This window comes from Achroia grisella, unplaced genomic scaffold (genome assembly GCF_030625045.1).
Source record: "Achroia grisella isolate CSIRO2021 unplaced genomic scaffold, CSIRO_AGI_Agris_v1 utg295, whole genome shotgun sequence".
NCBI classification, from domain to species: domain Eukaryota; kingdom Metazoa; phylum Arthropoda; class Insecta; order Lepidoptera; family Pyralidae; genus Achroia; species Achroia grisella.
The window spans coordinates 1190542-1208310 of NW_026712783.1; the positions used below are offsets into that span (position 1 = coordinate 1190542).

The 17769-nt window shown below is 34.5% G+C and overlaps 1 protein-coding gene across 1 annotated transcript in view; it reads left to right on the forward strand.

The window, feature by feature from the left end:
- The window catches only part of LOC131843320 (tyrosine-protein kinase receptor), a 38119-nt gene extending 20590 nt beyond the window's left edge, over positions 1-17529 (forward strand). The window contains exons 16-29 of the mRNA XM_059191946.1: positions 525-643; positions 1224-1325; positions 1912-2128; positions 3602-3817; positions 4828-4995; positions 5807-6001; positions 7468-7586; positions 8304-8410; positions 9339-9422; positions 12082-12146; positions 13153-13247; positions 13967-14099; positions 14935-15079; positions 15806-17529. Of these exons, the coding sequence (XP_059047929.1) occupies positions 525-643; positions 1224-1325; positions 1912-2128; positions 3602-3817; positions 4828-4995; positions 5807-6001; positions 7468-7586; positions 8304-8410; positions 9339-9422; positions 12082-12146; positions 13153-13247; positions 13967-14099; positions 14935-15079; positions 15806-16468 (2428 nt within the window). The 3' untranslated portion in view covers positions 16469-17529. The remainder of the gene's footprint in view (positions 1-524; positions 644-1223; positions 1326-1911; positions 2129-3601; positions 3818-4827; positions 4996-5806; positions 6002-7467; positions 7587-8303; positions 8411-9338; positions 9423-12081; positions 12147-13152; positions 13248-13966; positions 14100-14934; positions 15080-15805) is intronic.
- The last annotated feature ends 240 nt before the right edge of the window (positions 17530-17769 follow it).

The window sequence follows — 17769 nt, forward strand, 5'->3', positions numbered from 1 at the left end:
GTCTGTAAACCAACTAAAGGTCTTTGTTTATTGAGGGTTTTGGGCTATTGTCAGGTGCCAAGACCTGTAGCATGGATATTATGGCTCGCATTAGCTTTACCGACCGAACAATAGAGTTATTAAGGATATTCTTAGGAGCGATGTTTTATTTAGTAAGAACAACTAAAGATCTGGTTTAAATGATGGTGTATGTACGGGATTGTGGCTGTGACTACCGTTGCGTGGCGACCAATGAACACTGCAGCGTGGTCCGGTGTTACAGGCAGATAGACAGATTTATTTTTGCATTTATAATGTCAGTAAAGACAACTAAAGGGTCTTTGTTTATTGAAGGTTTTGGGCCATTGTCAGGTGCCAAGACCTGTAGCACTGCGATCTACATAGATCTATTGGGCTCGCCCTCATTCAAAGTTTGTTACAGACCCGTGAGGGACAATAATTTAAGGATATTTTCAGGAGCGATGGTTTTTATCTCATAAGGATAGAGTCTGTACAACTAAGGATCTGGTTTAAATGATGGTGTATGTACAGGACTGCGGCTGTGACTACCGTTGCGTGGCGACCAATGAACACCGCAGCGTGGTCCGGTGCTACTGCCCTGTTGCTTGGAGCACTGACGCCCATGATCGCACCAAGTGCATCTGTGAGTATACCTTTTTTTTCAGACTAGAAAAAAACATAAAAAAATATGGATTACGGTTTTGAAAAACAAATGCATGAGTAAATCATTACGTAGTATAAAACAAAGTGGCTGTCGCTGTCTATCCGTCCCTATGTATGCTTAAATCTTTAAAACTACACAACATATTTTGAAGCGGGTTTTTTTAATAGATAGAGTGATTCAAGAGGAATGTTTATATAATGATACATGTACACTCGGGTGAAGCCGAGGCGAGTAGCTAGTAACTGTATAAATTTAAAATTGTAATTCATTTTTGGATTAATTTTTAAACTCAAAATTAGGCAGCCTAATATAGTGATGACCAGCATATGCTATTGCAATTTTGTCAAAGCAAATAGACTTACATCAATAATGAAATTTTGATTTGATTTGTTATACAACAAACGCTTTACTTTCGATGGTCGTGGGTTCGATTCCTCGCATTCACATTTGGATATTTTAGAAATTTTATATATTTTATTAGTTTAAAATTTAAATTATGATATCTATATGATATATCCTGTTTAAATAAACATAAATATTTTACTTTTCTCTTTTGCAGTGGAGGACTCTTGGCCCCGCATCTCCTGGGTTGTCATCATAGTGTTGTCCATCGTTGTGTTTGTCTGTGCTCTCGCTATACTCTGCGTCTGCCTATTTCTATGTAAGTATGTTACTCCTAAACTATCGCGCTAACGGTTTACACTGGCGGAAAGTCAGTCTGAAATATAAATCGAAACACAATGTTTTTTTAGTTTGTTTTCCATTAAGAAGAGGCGATTTCTAGTAATGAAGACTAATTGAGCATGTTGAATTCATATACTCAACCGTTTCTTTTCCTGCATTGGATTATGATTTTTATTTCAATAGTAATATGATCGAAAAAAATATAACTACAATTTATTAGAGATTTTTTGCTCTGGCAGTTACTTAATATTTTATTTCATAATTATTGAATTTTCTCTTCATTTCCTTATCATTTGACGGCCTCGGTGGTCTAGCGGGTTAGCATATCGCTTTACTTCCGATGGTCGCGTGTTCGATTCCTCGTACTGTCCAAACATTTGCGTTCATAAGCATGATCGCTTGTATCCCTCTGGGTGTTTTCTATGCATATTATGAAAAAAGTACTAAGTATTTCTATCAGTTGTCTAGTACCCATAACACAAGCTCTGCTTACCGTGGGACTAAATGGCGCTGTGTTAATTGTCCAGAGTGATATATTTATTTATTATTCATATTATATACAGACAACTCCTATCAACGGAAGAAAGAAGCTGAAATGCGGCAGAAACGTCTTCTAGAACAGGAGGTTCAGCTGCATCGTCTTCGTAACGCCCCTGGTGGGAATGAAAACCCCTTGAGCATGGCGTTCAACCCTCACTACGGCAGCGAGAGTTTCCTTCCCCAAGGCATCGACGTTAGGGGACTGCCTCAAGTCTCCCGAGAGAGTCTCAAACTTGTCAAGTAAGTCCATATCATTACAAGCTTTTATTTATTCATTCTATTCTATTACCATATATTTTGTACTATCTTACCCGCGCAACTTCGTCTGCATCACAGTTATCATTATATTTCGCCCAATTTACATAATATCTTTTTAATTTATAGCCTTGTTGTAGCTCGTATGGGATGAAGAGAAACCACTAATTTAGTAGTATCCGTGGATTAATTTATTTGGAATGCTTTACAGCTTATGTGCGTAAAATCATGTCATTAATACATATGTTATTGATATACCTAAATATGTATAACTCAGAGGTGACTGACTGACATAGTGATTTATCAACGCACAGCCCAAACTATTGGACGGATCGGGATGAAATTTGGCCTGTAGGTAGATGTTATGACGTAGGCATCCGCTAAGAAAGGATTTTGATTAATTCTACCCTCAAGAGGATAAAATAGGGGATGAAAGTTTGTCAATTTTAAACTGATCGGGCTGAGACTTTGTATACATAAAGCTACTATGACGTAGGCATCCCCTAAGAAAGGATTTTGATAAATTCCACTCCTAAGGGCATAAATTAACGCGACCGCAGACGCGGGCAAAAGCTAGTAAGATATATTACTGTAAAGTTTCATCAAAATCCGTTCTGTAGTTTTTGCGTGAAAGAGTAACAAACATCCATCCATACTCACAAACTTTTGCGTTTATAATATTCCAGTATATCATCTGGTGATTTATTGTAAATTTTTATACCCACTCCCATAAAAGATCTATTGACTTTTTCTAAACGATACTCAGCCACAGCAAGTTCGTTTTAAATCTAGTATTAGTACTACTATATTTCAATGTTTAATAGAATAGAATAGAAAATCATTTATTCAAATAAACTTAATTTAAGCACTTTTGAATAGTCAACATTTTTTTAAATCTACCGCTTATTCGGAAAGCTGTCTCATCACAAGAAGAATAAGCAAGAAACTTGTGTGTTGCTCTTTTAAACAATCCTTGTAAGTTCACATTTTACAAGTCGAAACGTGTGAATACAAACTACCGACCAGTAAATAACATGTCGTCGGTTTTCAAAATGTACATTTTTTACTAGACAAGCGTTTAAAGTTTTTAAATTTATTTAACTTATTCTTTCCTTTAAAGTTTTAAATTTACACAGAACTATTATATATCATTTTAAATTGTATTTATTACTAGTATTTACATAACCTAATTGTACAACTAAGAACCTAAAATTGAAAAGCTTAAAAAAAATGTATAATATGATGACTAAAAATAAATAAAAAATATATTATTAAAAGGGGTCCCTTTAGTCCCTTATGTCCCTTTCCATTTTAAATGTATTTAGATAAATAAGAAGGCGTAGTTAATTTAACTGACTTATAAGTAATATATAAAAGGCGGCAATTCTAGTTTCTAATTTTGAAAAATGACATTTTTAATTTAATCGAAGATGTAATAATAAAATTTTATCTCTTCAGAGCCCTCGGGCAGGGGGCCTTCGGAGAAGTCTACCAGGGGCTGTACCGTCATCGAACTGGTGATACGGTGGAGATGCCAGTGGCAGTCAAGACACTTCCAGAATTGTCCACCGGGCAGGCAGAATCTGACTTTCTCATGGAAGCTGCTATTATGGCGAAGTTCAACCACCCCAATATTGTGCATCTGATTGGGGTGTGCTTCGACAGGCATCCACGGTAAGTTAATATCTGGCAATATAATCAAATCCAATCAAATCAAGTCTAATAAAAACAAATCAAATCAAAATATCTTTATTCATGTAGATCTATTACACACTCTTACGATATGTCAAATCTACCATCAGTTCGGAATGCTATCAACTTAAGAAAAACTGACAAGAATTCTCAGCTCGTATTCTTTTCAAATATTGTTTCCAATAATACATATTCATTTTCAAATTCAAATTTGGGAGAATAAAATGACTACCAGCATATGCTATTGCAATTTTGTCAAAAGCAAATAGTGTAATCAGTGTTCGTAACCCGAACAGACAAGTCCCCACAGCACCCGTTCACTAGTATGACGCGAGAGCCATCATTGTATTCAACCTATTGGAGGGAGCATACATAATATATAATATTTCCAAATTTAAGAATTTAATATATAATATTCTTTATTGCACAGATAATACAAAGATATTATAATTTAGAGACAATGTGAGCAAAGGTGGACTTATCCCTAGAAGAGATCTCTTCCAGTCAACCTAAAACAGTGGGATATGTGGTACTGAGTGGGTAATAACTGGTGCAAACAAGTAATTATATACGTTAATTATTTTACAAATAGGATATCGTGCTAGCTTAAAAATTACGAATTTGCTTACACCCTTTCATCCCCTATTTTATTTTACCCCCTTTAGGGTAAAAATTCAACAAACTTTGATTTGATATTTATATTTAATCAAAAGCGTAAAAATAATTTTAAACTTTAGAAATGGCAATACTTCCATACAACATTCATCTCCCCTTTCAACCCCTTACAACCCTTTTTTCGCATTAAAAAGTAACCTATGCCCTTTCTTAGGCTCTAGGCTATCTGTGTACCATTTATTTAAATCAGTTCAGTAGTTTTGGCGTGAAAGCACGACAGACAGAGTTACAGCATTTATAATATTAGCAAGTATACAAGATACCAGTTAGTATATAAGATACCAGTTTTTGAAGTCGAAGAAAACATTGGTCACCAGGTTCATAGTGCTGGAGCTATTGGCTGGTGGGGACCTGAAGAACTTTCTCCGAGAAAGTCGCCCCAAGCCTGAAAGGGCCAGCGCTCTCACCATGAAGGACCTGCTGTTATGCTCCTTGGATGTCTGCAAAGGTTGCAGATATTTGGAAGCTAAGAGATTCATACACAGGTAGGTCTCTATCCTGAAGGAAAACTTAAATTTCCCGACTTGTAGATCTTGATTTTAATTAATTAATTAATTATTTTGCGCACAATAATTTTATACATGGCGGATGGTCACTTTGAATGGAAATAATAAATAATATAAATTACATTGTATGTATAGTTTTGTTAGTCAATTAACAACATAATAATCTGGACCAATAACACAGCGCCATTTAGTCCCACGGTAAGCAGAGTTTGTGTTATGTGTACTAGACAACTCATATATCTTATATATAAAATTCTCGTGTCACAGTTTTCGTTCCCATACTCCTCCGAAACAGCGTGACCGATTCTCATGAAATTTTGTGAGCGTATTGAGTAGGTTTGAGAATCGGCCAACATCTATTTTTCATCCCCCTAAATGTTAGGGGTAGTCCACCCCTAATTTTTTTTTTATTTTAAGGCAAAACAACGTTTGCCGGGACAGCTAGTATACTTAGATATTTTTTTGTAAATACATACGTAATATACATAGAAAATATCGTACTTATGACTATAAATGTTTGCACCGTGCGAGGAACGAACCCGCGACCATCGGAACTAAAGCGGTTTAAACCGCTACACCACCGCGGCCGTCAGTTGTATACACATAAAAAAATATCAATTGAATCTTCCTGTACCTTCATTTACCAATTATGCCTTATTTTTGTTCGTAGTATAAATAAAGTTATCTGATGTAGGCGATTACCACTTTCCAACAAGTGGGTTTCTTTATCCACATATACATTTCTTCCGCCATCAGTTGGGTTTCTTAACCCTAACATTTCTTTCACCAGGGACATAGCCGCTCGGAATTGTCTGCTCACGTCCCGTGGTCCGGGCCGCGTCGTGAAGATAGCCGATTTCGGTATGGCTCGAGATATATACCGAGCTGATTACTACAAGAAAGGAGGAAAAGCGATGCTGCCCATCAAGTGGATGCCACCGGAAGCGTATATTGATGGTATATTTACCATCAAGACGGATGTTTGGTGAGTTTTAAGACGAACACCCCGCCCCGACTTCGTTCAGGCCAAATATTTGAGGTTCTCTTTTGTCCAAATTCTTAAGACTAGCAACCCGCCCCGACTTCGCTTGGGCCCAATATAATGGTCTTCTTTTATTAAAATTCTAATTCAAAATATCTTTATTCATGTAGATCTATTACAGACTCTTATATGTCAAATCTACCGTCAGTTCGTAATGATTTCGAAATGAGAAGAACTGACAAGAAACTCACCTTTTCAAATAATATTACAATAATACAGATTGATTCTTAAATTCACGCCACTTGTTTGAACTTTATAGCGAGCATGACTGTTTCAAGTTACTCCACTACGTCATTTATAATAATTACGGCTGTAATTAAAAATAAGATATCTTATAAAGTAAATAATTGATTTATTTTATGAAAAATAAATCAAATCTAATTTATCCAAAAAAATATATAATATGATGACTAAAATATATTATTAAAAATGCCCTTTAGGCAACGTTCCGAAGATACTGGCAGCGTTCCCTCTTTGAATAGCTAGACTAATTCTTTGTCCAAGGTAGCTGCCAGCTCTTCGGTCTTCTGTGATGTCGACTAACCTTTTCGTTATTTCTTTGAAAAGTCTTATAAAGTGTTCGTTGAAATCAAATGATGTAAAGGATAATTTTGTTCAACATTAAACTACAGGGTAGGGTCAAAGTTTGACCTTTATGCATCAACGTGCCATTTTTTCCAAAAAACGTTTAATGGGGTCATTGACATGCCATCAAATAATTTTGACTTTCTGATTATTTGGAAAATAATAATAATAAATACTATCAAAACTCTCTATGAAATAAAGTAAATAAAAGAGGCACATTTTGGATTGTTTTCATTACACGCATAAATTAAATTACTGTAAAATTAGTGTGACTTCTGTTGCTGCAGGTTAGATGACAAATAATTTATATCAGGGTTGTACGATGTTACTTTTAGCGAAATGCATGCTGAACTGGATTCGTCTGTCAAACGGTTTCTAACTGAGTTTTTAACGTTATTCATCTATGAAAATAATGACACGCAGGCATAGGTAGGTAGGTGAAAATATTGTTAAAATAGCATGAGACATCTTCTTCAAACAGTTTTATGATCGACGACGTGCCCAAAATATTGTGTCGCGTGCCATTATTTCGCCTACCTGTACTAATCATAAATAACGTATTTATTTAAATAAGGATTAATATCATTTTTATAAAAACACCTTCAGAAATAATGCATTGTTTTAGAAGAAATTTGATTATCATAAAAAAGGTTATAATGAGTTAACCTTAAAACTTAGACATATATTGTAGTATACTTTTTTTTTTATTTTACAGGAGCACAATTCCGTCATACATGTTTTTGAGTAACTATAGTCTTTTACACAGAGTACAATAGCACTCAATGACTTATTTTTGAGTTGTTCTATTCTATTTGTGCAATCAGGTCGTTTGGAGTGTTGTTGTGGGAGGTATTCTCATTGGGTGTGATGCCGTACACCGGCTGCGCCAACAGGGAGGTCATGGAGATGGTCTCCGGAGGTGGCAGGCTCGAGAAACCATATGGTAATATATATTACTAGTACTAGACTAGCTACGCCCGGGTTTCCATGTATGATATATCTTCCTCTAGAATCACTCTATTTATTTAAAAAAACCGCTTCAAAATCCGTTGCGTAGTTTTAAAGATTTAAGCATACATAGCGACGGACAGACAGCGACAGCGACTTTGTTTTATACTATGTAGTGATAATAGAATGGTGTCCCCGTCTGCGCTAACGGTATACGCTCGCGGGGCACCGTTAAGTTATTTTGTCTGCAAATGGCCGATGACCATTATTTTGCAATCTAATACTACTACGATGGTGGCAAACAAGCATACGGCCTATCGGATGGTAAACGGTTACTGTAGCCTACGGACGCCTGAAACACCAAAGGTGTCACGTGTGCGTTGTCGACCCAAAACTTTAGAAATTTTAGGATAATATAAATAAATATCTTTACGCCTGTTAAACCAAATAAGATAGTCAGGCGTATTTTTTTAAGGGTTGAGATTTGGGGCACCTTTCTGTGCTAACGGTTTACGCTGGTGGGGCATCAGTGGAGGATGATAAGATGAGGTCATGTCAGTTAGCTCATCGTGACACATTTATCAGGAATGGTTTCCAGGGAAAACTGCGTGGAGATCAACCTGACATGGTACATTATTAGCAATGGGTTTATAAGTCCACATCACTAATCCCGTTCCCCAATAAATGACCATTCGACCATCCACCATTGCAGGCTGTCCACAAGAGATCTACCGTCTCATGTGCGAGTGCTGGAACCCGACACCAACCGAGCGTCCATCCTTCGCCCACATGTTTGACAGACTGCAAAGGTTCTTACAGGTAAGTGACAAAAGTTGAGCAATCCAGTAAAATAAACTGTAATTTTCTGAATTACTCTAATGCTGTTGGCTGCAGCTGGCCTTTACAGCTTCACCGGACGACAGAGGGCGAGCGCAGATGGCACTCCAAACCAAAAGGACTTATGGAGCGGCTGAAGGCCAACTCCCGCCTGACGGATACGACTTTAGTCTGATGGCACCGTTAAGGTTTCAAACGTCGGCTCCGGCCGTTGTAATTTCTATCCCCGTTTGAATTGGACGGGGGACCGAGCTGTTCGTCTATTATTAATTTAAAATAAATATGCCGACGACTGTAATACTGGATGAGGTAGACAGTAGCATTGTGAACATAATCAACAGGATTAACATTTCGCTAAGATATATTTGAATGCAATAAGTACATTTTGGTTGTTATTAGTGTTATTATCACTGGAAATATAATGAGAAATATAACGCTTTATGTTCACAATAATATTTATTCTCGTCCAGATTCAACGTGGCAGTAAGCTGTGACGCTTTAAAAATTTAACAAACTTTTCTTACTAGTAAAGGAAGGAATGATTGTATGTGACGTCACCTAGGGAAATGTGACCGTGAAGTGTGTGACAAACGTGACCGGGTAATAATCGTTAAATTTGTGTGATCTACTTTTAGGATGGATAGGAAATAGAAATAATATTTATTCAAATAAACTTAATATAAGCACTTTTAAATAGTCATATTTTATATTCTACCACTCGATCGAAACGCAGACTCATCACAAGAAGAACGAGCAAGCAACTTGCGTGTTGCTGTTTTGAATAAATGTTATTTTAAATAAATACACAGTAACAATTAGGAGGCATGCGATAATAGACATAGAAACCGCTACGCACTCATTCTTTGATGTCCTCTAATGATGAGTTATTTAATGGTTTTGGGACCTACAGGACCCGGAGATAGTGAGCGCCCCGCTGCCGGTGGTGCGGTCACTGTTGCCGCCGCAGGACTCGCTGCTGGCCAACGGACCGCAGGTACCACTCACCACCACTCTACTACACCACACTACCGCTATTATGATACATTCCCGTGCTTTGTACACTTATAACGTATTAGGGTTTTATGGTTATTAGTTTTTTTAATTACGATAATGTTACACGCTCTGAAGACTGCCGTTTTGGTCGTTCAAGATTGTTTCTGAATAATAATGGAACCTCTTTCGATAATGGTGTATAAATGAAATATACAGGAGTCATCGGAAGGATATTGTGAAAATTTCTAATATTAGTTACAAGAATCAAAGAACGAGAAAACTGTCAACTGTTTAAGTTATCACTCTGTAGCTGTCATATATCTGAACTCTGTAATCTGATCTGTGCAAAGAAAAATGTTCGTCATTCATCTACTGCTCTAGTACAAGTTATTATACTATAAAACTATTTGTTAAAAACTATATTTTAATAAAATAAAATACGAAAAGCCAATTTTAATCCGCATCCTCTTTAATGCAGTTTCTTTAAAACAAACTGCATTATTAAACCTGATTACGTATCGATTTAGGAGCTTTTTTAGAAATATTTTTAAAATGCATAGATTAAAAATAAATATATAGTAGTAGTGGTATATTTTATCCACAAGTAGATAGGCAAAGGTACGACACCATACAGCCTAATCTTCAGTAGTATTTCCATGAGATTCAAAAATTCAATAAATATATATGTTTCTGCAAATTGATAACTCTGCATTGATTAAAAAGCTGTTATTTTTTTAACAATTCTATATTACAATGTAGCATAAGCACGAGACTGTACCATCACACATAACAGAGGCGTTATTCTATTATCTACAATTTTTCCCGCCAATTCTCTATTAAAAATAAAAATTAACTGACACAAGTTTTTTTTTATTTTACTGTAAAAAATATATAACTTTGTAAATATAATATAACAATTAAGTATTATTCAATAAAATTATTTTAATTAATATTCTTGTAATACACTGAGATATACGACTATTAGTAATAAAACATTTATTGTAAATTGTATTAACAGAAACAAATTTTTGGAATGTGTTGCCATAGTTCCAATAAAAAAGAATGATGCCTCTATAAAACTTACTATATTATTATTACAATTTATATTTGATTAACAGAATTATCCCTAGTTGGCAATAGTCAACAACCTATCACAGAAATAAACATAATATATAATAAAAACATAATACTAATTTGTAACTTTGTTTTTCTTTTTTTTCCAAATGTTTTCGCTCTGGCTACTAGAAGCAAGTAACTGGACTTCTTTATTTATTTATATACAGTTTTAAATTCAATTTCTTATTTTACTATCGGTGTTAGATATCCATGGATTTACAGAGCTCCGTGCTTAAGAGTGGCGCATGACCATAACCTACCATTTGTTTTTTTTCCTCTTGAAAAATTTGTTTTACATTTTTTCTGACTCTACCCCCTCCTGAATGAGAGCCGCATAGATTAGAATACCCTTGTAGTTAGAGAGAGATTCATTGGAATGTTGGATAAATCATTAAACATCATTGATTCAAACAACAATTAAATACGTCTGGATTTCAATTCATAGTGAACGTAATCATCATCATCGCATGCGATGTATCATTAAATTTACTGATTAATTAACCAATCAAATGTATGTTTTGTTATCGTTTTGTTTTAACATCATTCGTGCCTTCATTTGTGACATTTCAAAGAATCTCTTGTGTTTATCCGAAATACTTCAAAAACTTAATGTTTACTTGCCTAGTAGCTATAGCGAGAATCTATACCTACGTATCTATTCTTTTATTTTACCTTTGCCCCTTCGCACTGGGTTTTGTAAAAAAATATAGAGAAAAAAATTAAAGATAAACATTTTTTACAAAGACCAGTGAACTATGCACGCGTAGATTTAAAGTGGAACAGGCGCAGAGAGATTTTTATAAAAATACTATATTTATATATTACAATAAAGACTATTTTAGCGTGTCCACTGTCTTTTGAACGATGGGTAAACGTAATTACACTACACTGTTAAATTTACATTCATTGCTTAAACACAACGTTTTTACATAAAGTGACTTCGCAATATGAAACAATATCTAGCACAAACTTACCTACCAATGTCAATTCAAAATTCGTTTCCTAAACTGAAGACTGCAAATTATGTTTGGATAATTATGAATAAAAAGTTTATTTTAAGCAAAATCCTGAACTCTATAAAATTTCGTGGCTATACTTATAAAATGAGCATAACACGATAATCTGGGACTAGTTTAGACTATTTGAAGACATTTTAAAATGCAACTATTTATTTTTATAGGATCATACAATATGTAGTATGAATGTATGTCAAATAGTTGCATAGGGTCCAAATGAATGAGAGATTATAATAAATCTCGAATCCCCCGTTAATAGAGGTATTTTTTTAATATCAACGTACAATGAATCTCATTGTATTTCAAAAAGGATTCAATACAAACAACACATTCTATTAACTATAACTATTTGTACTAATATAAGTATTTTATAATACAAGTCTACATAGTCTGAGACTAGATGGCGCTGTGTAATATAAAAAGTCTGTAGAAGTTAACGAAAGACCGTGGACCGTGTACGACTATTGTATACAATAAGAATGAGATCTCTCCGCCCGGGCGTGTGTACTGAGCGTGGCATGTTGGCAGCGCGCGCCGGCGTGCGACTACCTCGTGCCGATGTCGCCGCAGGAGCTCCCGCCGCCCGACGCTAGGTAACGCTACCCCGACGGGCTCGCAGGGATAAACACACTCACATTTATATATTGACACGCTGACCCACCTGATGGAACGTTGAACAGCATCAGTGACTGCCATAACTGAGGACTAAGATGTTTCTACGGATTCCGTAGTTCCAGTACCATATACAAATATTTTCAACAATATATCTAGATTCGTCTAAGTTTCATAGATCCAAATACAAAATGACAAATTACAACATTAAACGATAATATCAAATTTAGAAATCAAGAAATGAAATGTAATATTCATACTTAAATTCAATATAAACAAAATTGTCATTTGAATCAATTTGTCATTAATTGGTTTAATGAATACTGTAATTCACATATTATAATATTTCAAATATATAATAATTAATAGTAATTATTAGATTTTCAGATTAAGAATCGTCTTATTTAACTAGTATTTGCTTCACCTCTACTTGATGTAAACCTTTAATAAAAGCAAGGTACATATTAACTAGTATACCTGCAAGCCTCGTCGGGTAATATTACTTACTTCTATTAAAATCTAACTTCTATATGTGGCACTTCCTTTCAAATTTGATGTTGTTATAGTAACCAAATACAATAACTGTCAAATCGTATTGTCTAATTATTCCTACATTTTAAACACTATATTTGCTTAAGAGCATCCAAAAAGCTACTTTACTAAAACATTAGTTTTATTAGCATTCTTTAAAGTTGTGGGAATAATTAGATAATAATCAATAACAAGATATTTAAACTGCTCTTTAGACAGAGTGGTGCAGCATGCACTAGAGAAGCAGCTAAATTTTTTGACCCCATATACAGTATTACTAAATGCAATTCCTTAAATATTACAATAAAACACAGCACAGTCCATACATACATTCTTTTTTCTTTAAAATCTCTTAAGATTGAAAAAAAATTATTTTTTAAATTAATAAATTTTTACTAATTCTACTCGCATAATTGAAAATTTACCATTATTCTATAATTAATAATGATGTTTTAGCTCAACGGATCAGCTGGTTCTTCATAGCAAATCGCCAACGGCGGCGCAGGACAAACAAGAAACGGAGGATTCACAATTTCAACCTCTTCTGAAAGGTGAGTGAATTTCAGAATACTTAACCGACATGTCATTAATAATAAAACAGCCAACTTATGCAAAATGTCATAAATACCCATTTTTTTTATGTGAATGACAAAGATATTTTTTTTCTCTATATATAAAGACATTTAACTGGATTGAATCTATTGAACTGATAGGCTGTGTATTGATAGATTTGTGATATCAAATCTATCAATACACAGCCTATCAGTTAAATTTTATATGTATACATTGATAATGTAGTCTAAACAGATGGGATAGGAAATTATTTTATTTTATAAACCAGTTTCACAGACTAACATGTCAGGGTAATGTAAGAAATTTATAATGATATTAAAAACTAAAACAGCTGGGCCGTACGCTATATTTTAGTATGAAGGGTAGGCAGTGAAATTACAGAGCTAAAAAGTTGTCTTAATCTCTTACCTACTACAGTCACCAACCAGCTTGCTATGTTTCTGCTATAGGGTGCAGATTATGTAGTGTAATTACAGAATAACATGCATGATAATCCAGTGCCCAGGACTGGAAATGCATGAGTGATTTCGAGTGTCAGTTGATAACGCGATGTCCATAGTATTGTTAATGTATATAGGTGACGCTAACTGTTGATAGACGTCCATCAGATAGGCTTTAGCTTGTTTGCCATTCTAATTACATAAAAAAATAAGTGCAATAAATAATAAATATCGGATGTGGTCATAAAACTGTGCAGCATCACAAGAATATGGCAACATTCCAATGGTGTGCCGGAGCGCACCGGGAGGCCGCCGCGCCGAATCCTCCGTTACTTCCGCCGCCGAGACGCGGACCACCACAAAGTTTCTGCCGTCTAACTCCACTGACAGGTAACTGACATTACACAATATATAAAACAATAGTTCAAACGCACAAGTACTCAACAATTATTCATTCAAATAAAATATTTCCATCAAAAGTACCTGAGGTAAAAAAGATATAGAAACTATAGTAATTTTTAACAATGATAGAAATTAGCTGATAGCTCCAGATTCCGGCGTATACAATCGATCTTATATAAGAATCGATTTAAGAAGCAATAGGACGAAAATCAAGTCTCCTTTCTGATGATAATATAGGTGCTAAATAGTCATAAATTTTATAATAGAAATTGCAGATAACTCCAGTATACAGTGCATACAATCAAAGAGGAAATAATAGAAGAAAACATCTACAAAAATATTCTATGTATCATTAAGAACTCTAGTTCTTTAAAAAGTGCCAAAAGCGATGGCCCGTAGCCGTCAGCAGTGGTAGTAACGCTTACCAACTAATTCGACAGTTGGTGGTTTACCCTCTACCACGTTAGATTCAAATATACTCAACGAGTATGTTAAGTACTGTGTGTATTGCAACATCTATAATTGACAGTGCCAGTGTTTACCCCATTTGGAATTACGGTTATTATTCTATACTTTTTACCCTCGGTAGTGTAACGGTTTAGCACGCCGATACTTTCTGATAACCGCGGGTTTAATTTTTCACAATGCAAACATTTGTATTCATAAGTATGATTGTATTGCTCTAGGTGTTTTCTATCTATATTATGTATGTGTTCACAAAAAATGTATTAAAGTATTTATATCAGTTGCATCTGAGTTTGTCCAGGATTATCATTTTTAATTATTTACTCAAATTAATACTAATGCTTCTTTTCTATATTAGACTACTAAGTTCAGTGGAAGGCAATTCAATAGACGAAGATACAGCCTCAGAAACCGATGACAAGCCAGTCATCTGGGAGACCTCGTTCACAGAGCCCAAGACTAACAACGTGGAGCCACAACAGAATGGAGAAAATGGACCCGCCGTTAGTATCTTCTTCATTACATAGTAATATGTACTAATAATAACAAAACTAAGTAATATATAATAATACTGTGGTATAATATAAAATATATAAAACTACGCAACGGATTTTGAAGCGGGTTTTTTTAATATATAGATTCTAGAGGAAGGTGTATTTGTATAATACATGTACACCCGTACGAAGCCGGGGCGAATAGCTAGTTACATGTAAAGTACGTATTTTAATACAGTTTTCAGCAATAAATATAGTTATTCAAGAGGAAGGTGTATATGTATTGTTATAGTGTAGAACAAGCCGAGAAATTCAAAGATTTCTAATGCATCCGTGCGAAGCCGGGTCGCTAGTTATATATAAAAATTTCGTGTCACGTTGCTTGTTCGCGATGGAATGCTAAACTATTGAACTGATTTTGATTAAATTTTATATGTATACTCGTTAGGTCTGAAAATCGATTGTTGTCTATTTTTATACATCTAATTTATAAGGATGGGCAACCCTAAAAGTAATCTTTATTTTTTAATATAAAATTTTTATTTGATTCCGATATGATTTGGCATTAAGAAATTCATCCTAAATTTTAATAATAAACATTGTCATCCATAAGTGATTATGTATTTTATAATCATTTCATATATCATCTTTGCCAACATGATATCGATATTGATTATTATTAATACAATTGATAAAGTTAATATGGTAGAATAACATTACGTTTCCCTTTCACAGGTCGATAAACTTATAAGCATAACGCCAACCTCACCGAAACCTCCAGAAAATGTTTTATCAAAAGCAATCGAGTCCACTGTCATAGACAAGACTAATCATAAAAACACACTAGTGCCAGAACGTAAGACTGCTCCAATCGCCTCCCCTGACCCACCACGAATCAATCCATGGCCGAAAGACCCACCAAAGCTGGCCCCCAAATTAAAACCGTTATGTTTAGACGCTGCACAGTTAGAACAAAACCTAAACGCATTAAAAAAGAATAGTGGCTCAGTGAATTTAACTACAATGAATATTTTACCACCATACATTAACGTAGTCACGCCAAATAAGCTATCCGAATCAAAAACTATACAAATCGATCCGAAGAAAGCTGTAATAGATGATCTACAGACTCCAAAAGAGGAGGTAAAGGAAGAGAAAGTTAAATTAAAACAGTCTAATTCTGCTGCAAGTCTTCTGAATGGACCTATGACTGATGTGCCGTATGCTGACAGCGATAATGCATCATCAAGTTCTGGTAGCAATGCACAGAATCTTATAAATCAGAAGAATAAGAAGAATTACGCCGAGGTAGTGGTTGGGAACGATAATAGAAGTAAAGTGATAAAACAGGGTAGCAACGGTGGTGATTGCGTCGGGGACTCTGAGATTAGCTGTTAATTATATATTGCTATTGTTTATGCATTTAAAGATGCATTGGATAATTATGAACATTTATCGTTACCATCCATTTATTCTCATTTAGTTTTGGTTGTGTATATCAAACCACTATTTGGTTATAGAATAATTAGAAGACTGTACAAAGATGGCACTTGTGGTGTAGGACTTCTTACAATATAATGATAGATATAACTTCGATATTTACTAATACTACAAAATTAACATTAGTGTTAAATACAAAATCAAAACTAGACGAGAATAATTTTGATGGTAACTCTGCACTCATTTTTCTAATTACCTGTATTATTAACAAAATAATAATCAGTAGAGTACAAAAATTCGTAACCCGTGTGACTTAAATGTATGCCATACCGATCACGAAGCAACTAAGACGGTGGCATGAATACAGATTGTGAATTTAATTTAGTTTTGCGAAATTAATTTAGTTTTAGTCATATACGAAAATTTTAATGGCTGACTCCACGAGAATATCATACGAGGCTGTCTATTGAAATTGTTGGACTGTGTGACGTTTGTGGTGCAAGAATCCAGTGTCGCCGTAAAGACATTCTATTATAATTAGTGAAAATAAAGTTACCTAAATATAGGTGTAAATATTACTGATACGTTTTAATAAATTAGCGACTATAATCTTAAGCAGTACAGATGACTTTTGTGAGGACTTTGAAATATATATAATAGGTATATATAAATTAATTTCGGAAATTTGTATTTTTGTCAGAGTTGTACAAAACGTTGTTTTTCTAATGGACGAGTAGGGGGATATATTGAAATAGTAGAAGTTTATTTGTGTGGAAAATATGAGATGGCTTCTAGATATCGCTTATAGTTAAAATAGTCGATTATTATTGCTCAATTTGCTCAATATTTTGCGAAGGATAGTGTCAAACAAATACCTACGACTGCAGTTAGGTTTTTCTACTTTTAGATATTCTGGAACTCAATTGTGAGGGTTATACAAAGACTTGCCACATGGTTCGCTTCGTAGCATTTTATGTTTTGTTATCTAATTGTATTATTTCGAATAATTCTATACTTTCTATACTACTTTAAACATATTGTGGAAAACGAACGCACATAGCACTGGCAACAGCTTTTAGGAATATCTTCAAAAATTAATATGTAAGGCCAATGAAACGAATTAATGAACTATATTGAATTTTTGTTGGTTCGTATCTGAGAACATTTCGCGTAAATGATATTTATAAAAACTCAAACACTAATTTCGTTTCTGACCATAAAATATTCTCTGCATACAAATGTATACTGTATGTTAAAAT